This window comes from Sinohyriopsis cumingii, chromosome 1 (assembly GCF_028554795.1).
Source record: "Sinohyriopsis cumingii isolate HCF-2022 chromosome 1, ASM2855479v2, whole genome shotgun sequence".
Classification (NCBI taxonomy): Eukaryota; Metazoa; Mollusca; class Bivalvia; order Unionida; family Unionidae; genus Sinohyriopsis; species Sinohyriopsis cumingii.
In genome coordinates this window covers 161,695,794-161,705,268 of record NC_142961.1, presented here as the reverse complement: position 1 = coordinate 161,705,268, position 9,475 = coordinate 161,695,794, and the positions used below count along the sequence as shown (strand labels likewise).

The window sequence follows — 9,475 nt, the reverse complement described above, 5'->3', positions numbered from 1 at the left end:
TAACCTCTCGTTATGATGATGAAAAAAATCCAAATTAGACACACCTGTTAAATTATATTGATATAATCTAACCTGAATTGGAATTGCCGTTTTTTTTCTCTAATTAAAGTTGTTATTTTCTTCTCAAAAGGGGCTCGTATTGCTTTATTTCTCCCCAGTATTCTCGCGCAGTTCTCTGTTGAAATTCCATTCTTCTTTCACTCCCGCCGGGCTATAATATCGATGGTTGTCATCCTCTAGATAGCGCCAGCCAGACCCAATTAACAGTCCCTCTTACTAAGAGGGCGACGTTACATGTCGTTGTCTCGAACATGGTAATGTGCCAAATGACTCGAGTGTGATTATGTACTAACATTCTTCTTTTGAGCTATCAAAATAATATAATCTAAAATGCTCTTGTTTGAATCACTATAATTCCAAATTAATGTTTCTGTCAAAGAATATTGTTGAGAGCACTTTGTCTTTCCAGTGAATAATAATTTGAATAAATAATTTCACCCAAATGAAAACTGAACACAACAATAAGACAGATTCTGCTTCAATATGTGAAGGCAAGAATGCGTAATTTCTCAAGTAAACAACATTATATAAAAAGCTAAGACACAATACTAGAACCAGGATGAGGGTCAAACGTTATAAATTATCAATAGCATAGGATCTATTATTGCAATTAAAGAACATGGCATATATCAGGTACACCGGGGTTTCCAATTGGGGAATGTCAATGCCCTGGACTTTGGTTAAGATAATCACGTTTACCTCTATTGATAATGATCTTATTATATAATCTATATTCAAAGAGAAATATTAGCTATGTATTATCTTGTTTAAAAAATCAATGTCCCTAGTCAGGTAGATTTTGAACCTGATCTGAGACTAAGGTCAGTTACAAAATACAATTATAATAACATACAATATAATGTGTGTGTGATTTGGATTTTTAACGTAGCTTTAACGATTTTTCAGTCATATCACTACGATGTCAGCAGTGTGGCAGTTTATAGTGATGTCTAGCACTGGGGCATCATATCGCAGACATGTAGCGTGATATCCCACCCAGTCACATTATCCTGACACCAGGCCAACCAGTCCTAATACTAACCTCGTAATGCTGGGCGCCAAGCGAGGAAGCTGTTAGTACCATTTTTGTAAGTCTTTGGTATGACTCGGCCGGGGATCGAACTCACGACCTCCCGCATCCGAGGCGGACGCTCTAACCACTAGGCCACCACTATTTACTATAATATAGTAAAAAGCCAACAAATACTGCAAACAAAAGAAATACTCATTGTAAAATGTCTATCATATCTGCCAAAGTTTCTCTAAATAGCATAATGGTGTACTAGTCATGTACGATGGCAATATAATATGTACCCGACAACACTGGACTGTCCTTCGCAGTCCAGACAAAAGGAGAAAGCAATGTTCTGAAAATTGAAATGAACAAAATGAATTTTGTACAATTGAAATGAACAAACCAGAAAAGGAGTATAGTGCTAACAGCGTTGGAGAAAAGAGCTTTAAATAGTGCTTATTATAGAAAGGTGGGGTTGCGCTTTCTACAAATTTGCATATTTGCATCTAAGGGTTAAAATGTTCGGACTGTATATTTACTTTATTATTTACGCTTTTCCAAAGAGGAAGATCTAATGGAACTGTGTAAATATCAATTATCGGTTATAGTTTACTGCCAATCTTTTTACTTTCATGTGTTAGAAGAATTACTAGAAAATCAAAGGAAATTTCAGCATTTGTACACACAAATGTGAATAAAACATAGCATCATATAGCGTAAATTATTTTTGATGAAACTCCCCAAAAATGTCCACAAAATTGCTTATTACCAAATTGTGAATGCTCTACTCTTTGTTGGCGGATACATTTTACACCTTCCTCTTGCAAAAATACTTCGAAGAAAGGTCATCTGAGACGTATTTAAGCACAATGTAATGCGCTTTCTCATTGGTCGAACATCAGAATTTGCAAATGTAGAAGAATGAACACTGGCGTGAGAAGGCTTGTGAGGTAGGGGTGGGGGCATGGCATTTTTGTGTTGAAATGATTGTATTGTGCTGGCTGCAGCACGTGTTGCACATATATTTAGTGTAACATTATTTTAAATGTGTTCATCATGACTGCTGATGTGTCAGAATGGAAAATCAAATATATTATGTATTGGAGTAGATTTCGCCAATCTTCAGTATTTTTATTCAACGACAATTAATAATAAGTTTGTAACAGATTCATATGCACTTATTTCTCCATCAGATTTTAACCACGATGTTTTCATATTCGTTTCCTGATTTGATTTCAAGTCTAATAAGAATGTACATGTAATCTTTTACGCAAAGTGTTGCTGCGTTGGGTTTAACGCCATTTCTTGGCATATGATAGGCTATAGATGGCAGCCAGTATTTCTTGTGGAGGAAGAACTCTAAAAAATTTAGAGAAGATCGACAGACCCACTGGCTTACGCAAATTGAAATGCTCACTTTTGCTTCCAATCGAGTATTGAGGTGTTTTATTTTCAAAACATTAAAAATAAATTGTAAAGTTAAATGAGTTCAGGCTCAGGTCTAATATTGACTTTCCAAACAATATTCATTGTATTTCCATCACTGATTTTACTTTATTAGATACGACATACTAACGGCATTAAGATCATTACTGTTTTAAGGTATCAAATCTTTAATCCACTTTTTACTTTAAAGATTTTGTTCGTCTAATAAAGAGGTGTAATACGTTTTGGCCAAATATGGTCAGTATAATGAAAGGAATATTAATGATAAATCAGTTAGCATCCTTTCACAATATATATGATCTTTTGGTTAAAAAACCCATAACCTATTAGTTCACAATAGGCATAATCTATTGGTTCATAATATCCCCTTCATTGTAAAACACAGATGTTGTAACCCATTGGTTCACAATACACATACTTTATTGGAATTTCCCCTTAATTATAAAACGCAGATGTTGCAACCTATCGGCTCACAATAGACATAATCTATTGGTTCATAATATCCCCTTCATTGTAAAACACAGATGTTGTGACCTATCGGCTCACAATAGACATAATCTATTGGTTCATAATATCCCCTTCATTGTAAAACACAGATGTTGTGACCTATCGGCTCACAATAGACATAATCTATTGGTTCATAATAGCCCCGTCATTGTAAAACACAGATGTTGTGACCTATCGGCTCACAATAGACATAATCTATTGGTTCATAATATCCCTGTCATTGTAAAACACAGATGTTATGACCTATCGGCTCACAATAGACATAATCTATTGGTTCATAATAGCCCCGTCATTGTAAAAGACAGATGTTGTGACCTATCGGCTCACAATAGACATAATCTATTGGTTCATAATAGCCCCGTCATTGTAAAACACAGATGTTGTGACTTACTGGTTCATACTAGTCATGAGCTATACGTTTAAAAGATTCCCTTCCTTCTAAAACAAAGCTACTGTGACCCACTGGTTCACAATAACCCATTCTGTATAAAACAATGCTTATAATAGATATATAGATTTGTCAAACTCTGTGATTCATCTATTTTGAAGGGTATCATTTTTGACTCAGTACGTTGAGCTAACAAATTACATTTTCGCGCGGATAGATAAATTCTGGGAGATATGCTTCCAGTTTGTAAAATAGTACTTCTTTATTCATGTAGTCGTTGAATTCATGGTTGGAACCATTAATGAAAGCCAGACTATTCCTAAGCCACGAAGAAAGAAAGATCACAGTAATGTTTAAGTTGTTGTTCTGGGTTTAAAGCCATTTTCCAGCGCACGATAGGCTATACATGGCCGCCAGTGTAACTGGTGAAGGAAGACACCGAGAAAATCCATAACCACGTCGGCCTAACCCGAGACTCGAACACACGCGGACAGAGGTCAGAGGTCAGTGATCGGCAAAGGCGAGTACATTTGGCCCCTAATATTTATGTACTTTAATGCTTAATTGTGTTGGCTTGCAATCAGTTTAGGAACAGTAAGAAAGTGGTAAAACATAAACAAAAGACATGGATCCGATTATCGCCTTTACTTCAAGGAACCAAAATTTAAATGTATTTATTAAACAGAAAAAAATAACTTTTATCGTGTCAGTCTTACTCTTTTCACAATTGTCTGATTTGCAAGTAGATGACTGAGTTACTTCCTTATCGCATAAGTGGAGATTAGACTTAGACTAGAGTAAAGAGATAGAGAGAGGAAGAGAGAGAGGGGGGAGAGAGAGAGGGTTAGATGCATCAGATGTTTTGTTCTTGTTGTTTGTTCTATCTCCCCGATCTGTAAAATAAGGTTTTCATTAAAGGTATAAAAAGCAAAACAAAATGGTCAGCTCATAAAAAAGTATGCCATTATGAAAGTTTTATTTTAAAGGGAATATTTATTAATTAAATCCATTGACATATCAGAGTTACACAAATATTACTTACCCTAAATTAGTAATCATAGAAAACAAAACAATTGTAATTTACACCCTTAACCTTCATAGTACCGCCCCCCCCCCATCTCTTGCACAAAACGTGTTAAAAAAGAGCCAGTATTTTTAATTCCTTGAACCATCTGTCATAGATTTCGGAGGGGGAGGGGACGTAATAAATAAATATTTACTTCCGTATAAAATTAACTTTTACAACCAACTCAGATAAAATAAGTTTACAAAATTACGACTACAGGGAAATTATCATATGCAATGACCCAATTTCTTCCTGTTTTAGCAGTGTGTAAGTATACTTGTGGATGAGTATATTCAATTGTGGTTTCATCATTTTCAGCTGTAGATGCATAAAATGGTAACATTTTTCAGGTGGCTACTTATTTCAAATTTTTCTGTTAGCTTGCAGTACACTTTTTCGTATGGGTGCCAATGTAGAAAGGTATGAAACCATTCACTTATACCTGTTACCACCCAACACCCACAGAACTTCCCAACACCCAAATGAGTGTACCACAATTCACTTGCAACACAGAACTTCCCAACACCCACTGAGTGTATTGTAAAATAACCAGTGTTTTACTTATTAAATGGAGCTACAATGTAAATGTATGTATTTGCATATAACGGTTCCTAGGCACAAAAATGGCTATATGGTGCCAGCTAAAAGAAAAGTTGTAAACATTTTAAATATGACAAAAGATTAACGATAGTCTTCTTGTTTTTATGACCTAAGATTGCTATAAGAAGCAACGCTAATAAAAACATTATCTTCCTTCTAATGCCTATAAAGAAAAATTGTCAGATTTGGACTTTTCAGCAAACTTTGTCTGCTTTGGTCGTGTATATGATACCACCATGTATTTTAATAATTTTGTTACTGTAATCTCTCTTACCTAATGAAACTGGTCTACAGAAAATGATATAAAGAAAAGCAGGCTTTTTGTACGTCAGCCGTCCTCTCTCATTTATAAAAATAGTTTCCCCCTCCCCTCCAACAACAAAAAAATGCTCAAGGCAGCGGCATAAAATGCAAAATCATGATTGAGATTGATGCCTTTTCCGTACTTCAATTGTCTTTTGGAACCATTTGCAAAGTGTATTTCTTTTTCTGATCGTCCCAAACCTTTATCGTATCGTTCAAGTTCGCACCATTTCTAATTGTCCATCAATTATGTCTCGTCTCGGTACCGTTTCGTATCCTGTCGTAGCGTTTCAATAAAGTTTCCCTTTGTCTGGCCACCTGTGGTAATTAAGATTTGGTTTCATAATTTAATTGAACTTGATAAAAGTTGATAGATTCCTCGCAAATTCTGTTGAAATTAGTAAAGGTTTTAGTATTTTAAATAACCGTTCAAAGCTTTTCTATGTTACCGTGTCACCGTACTGTTTCGACCATATCGTACCGTTTCGTACCGTTCATAAATGTCCTTCTAATAGTACCGTGACGTCTTCATGATATTTCTGATGCTGCTAAAAGCGTTACAAGCGCTGTATGATATTCGCCTATGATTGAAAACATTTTGATTGGACGAGTCTTTGATAGCTGTCAAGCCGTATTTATAAGTGAGAGTCGACAGCGAGTGCTGCATATCAATGATGTGCAGAGAAGAGAACAAATTATACGTTGGAGAAAACAAGGCTTCATTCGCATAAGGCGTATACGCATATCTTTTCATTACTTAAAGAATAACTTATCCACTTTTTGAATGAAGATGGAATTGAAAGCACAACCTAAGGGCGGCATTGTTACGTGTGCTATCATTGGAGATGAAATGGTTGGAAAGACGAGCCTTGCCCTTACGTTTATGAAGGAAAAGCTTCCCGACAACCATGTGTCTACAGTCTTTGATAATTTTGCCGGTAAGTGTGTTGATTTATTTGCCATTCTCGCTAAAGATATAACGACGTGAATACGTAACACTTTACTGTTTGTGCATAAATATGTAGAAAATATAAATATGAAGAAAAAATACCATTTTATATGACATTTAGATTAAACACGTGTAAAACTGTTCAACCCCCCAAATAGCCCAATGCATATGCAATTTCTTAGTAGTAGTAGTAGTACTAGTAGTAATTCTGATGACGTTTGATGATTAGATATGAGTTTTCTGTTTTTATTTCTTGGAAAAAATAGTGAAAACTGTCATAACTGATTTTGCAGGCATCCAGTCGGTTGCAGGCAACAAATATACTGTCAGTATGTTTGACACGACGAGTCAGCAGGATTACGAAGAACTGAGGATCTTCACGTACAAAGAGAGTGAAGTAATTGTCGTCTGCTACTCTGTGTTGGACCGAGACTCCTATTCTAGCGTAAGAGATTACTGGTTCCACGAAATTCTGAAATATGTTCGGGGCAGCCACAAAAAGCCAGTTATTCTTGTGGCGACTCATACCGACCAGAGAAACAAAAGCGACATTAATAAGGATAATCCAGTGTCCACATCAGAGGGTGAACAGTTAGCTAAGGACATCGGAGCCGAAAAGTTCATTGAATGCTCTGCGGTCACCCGAAAAGGTGTTTCAGAAATATTCGAAAATGTCATCATGTGCGCTGTGAAGCAAAGGAAAAAGAAACCAAACATCCTCAGGCAAATATTCAGCAAACTTGCTGAGTGACCTAAAGTCAGATCTGTATGGATTTAGTGGTTGGTTGGATCCAAAAATATACAGAGGGGTGGCCTCTTTCCACTCCAAAACTTCGATTTATCGGTCATCAGAATTCAACTTCTGTGTCACTGTCAGAACGCCTTACGATATTCGTGACTCTTTCATATACATCCTGAAGAATTACAAAGCGAAACTATATAGACCATAAGTACATAAACAGACACACTCTTCAGGTTCGAGTTAGACGGTATATGTGACCTAGATATCAGGTTCTGATTAAAAAAATAGTTGATACTGGAAAACAAGACAAGAAGATGGGTGAATCGGCATATATGATATTTCATCAAGGATTGTAATGCCTAAACTGTTCGTTCTTCAAGATCGACACGAAATAAGACGTGGTATTGCCATTTTGCTGACAGTATCTTTCATCCTGCATGTCAACCAATTATTTATTACAAAATCGAGAAAACTGTCAAGCTAATATATTTGTCTGCTATTCATAAACGTTGTTTTAAAAATATGTTTTTTAAAATATTGGAATAATTTAGCTTTCTTTCATACTTGTCTCACTTATTTCTGGCAACTTGAGAATTGAATTACAATTCCAATTGTTAAATCAGTTGTATAGCAAGAACGTATGTCAGTGCATGGACGTTGCAGTAATGTTCAGTACTGTGGTTGTTGTATGTTTTGCCATTAACATATACAAAACACTCACTGTGTAAAAACCTTCTTTCTATTATTATATCGTATACAAAGCACACACTGTGTATCCCTGCTTCCTATAATAGTAAATCAGCCTTCAAATGTAAATGCGTGCTGCATTCTACAGTGTATTTACATACTTTTTACTCTTTCGTATGTACTGCTTTCTTTAAAGTGAAATTGATAGAGCATTGAAAGCTTTGGAGTTACCGGTCAGTAGAATGTTGCGTTTCATTCCTTAGCATTGTTGTGTGGGCGACCAAATTTTGTACTTAAGAACGATCAGTGTATTCTTGGATTTTATTTAAATTGTGCTTTATTCTTTTTTCTTTCTTTCTTTCTTTTTTCTTTCTTTCTTTCTTTTTTTTCTTTCTTTCTTTCTTTCTGTCTTTCTTTCTTTCTTTCTTTCTTTCAGTGTATTCTTGGATTTTATTTATAGTGTGCTTTATTCTTTCTTTCTTTCTTTCTTTCTTTCTTTCAGTGTATTCTTGGATTTTATTTATAGTGTGCTTTATTCTTTCTTTCTTTCTTTCAGTGTATTCTTGGATTTTATTTATAGTGTGCTTTATTCTTTCTTTCTTTCTTTCAGTGTATTCTTGGATTTTATTTATAGTGTACTTTATTCTTTCTTTCTTTCTTTCTTTCTTTCTTTCAGTGTATTCTTGGATTTTATTTATAGTGTGCTTTATTCTTTCTTTCTTTCTTTCTTTCTTTCAGTGTATTCTTGGATTTTATTTATAGTGTGCTTTATTCTTTCTTTCTTTCTTTCTTTCTTTCAGTGTATTCTTGGATTTTATTTATAGTGTACTTTATTCTTTCTTTCTTTCTTTCAGTGTATTCTTGGATCTTATTTATAGTGCGCTTTATTCTTTCTTTCTTTCTTTCTTTCAGTGTATTCTTGGATTTTATTTACAGTGTGCTTTATTCTTTCTTTCTTTCTTTCTTTCTTTCTTTCTTTCTTTCAGTGTATTCTTGGATTTTATTTATAGTGTGCTTTATTCTTTCTTTCATTCTTTCAGTGTATTCTTGGATTTTATTTATAGTGTACTTTATTCTTTCTTTCTTTCTTTCAGTGTATTCTTGGATTTTATTAATAGTGTGCTTTATTCTTTCTTTCTTTCTTTCTTTCTTTCTTTCTTTCTTTCTTTCTTTCTTTCTTTCTCTGCAAGTTAATAATAAACGGATGATTTATGGGACAGTTTCTTCTCCATTGTCTATTTTAAAAAATAATGAAAAGCACATTTTCAAACATTTAAAGGAAAGGCTTGATTATTACATGGATTTAATATGGTCTTTGGATACATTTTTAAAAAATAATCTCAACACTTGAATAAAAATTATTTTGTTTTTCTATGAAAAGAATATCTTGAAAGTACAGTCTTACTACTGTCACTGGCGACTGCCATTAGAGACCGTCAGTGAAGTTAAAAGATCGGTTGTTTACAATAGCAACGCAACTACACAGATGAAATTCACGATTGCAGTGCTCACATGCCGAAATCACTAAAAAAATGTGTTCCCTATTCCGATATTCCTGATGTTGGAGCTAAAATAGATACAAATTCTTTAAATTTTCAGTCCAGATAATTTCTAATTTATATAGTTTCATATGATAGCATTGCGACATTTACTCTGGTCGGACATCGTTTCAAAAGCCCTTTGTGCAAAACAAAACGTTATTGTACTAGAAG

At 34.6% G+C, this 9,475-nt stretch overlaps 1 protein-coding gene across 1 annotated transcript; it reads left to right on the top strand.

Annotated features, from left to right (window-relative positions):
* Positions 1–6,071: 6,071 nt before the first annotated feature.
* Positions 6,072–9,055, top strand: LOC149808256 (cell division control protein 42 homolog). The gene is made up of 2 exons (XM_089950233.1): positions 6,072–6,323; positions 6,628–9,055. Exons 1-2 carry the CDS (start codon positions 6,170–6,172, stop codon positions 7,083–7,085), a joined length of 612 nt encoding a protein of 203 aa, XP_089806359.1. The 5' UTR covers positions 6,072–6,169; the 3' UTR covers positions 7,086–9,055.
* The last annotated feature ends 420 nt before the right edge of the window (positions 9,056–9,475 follow it).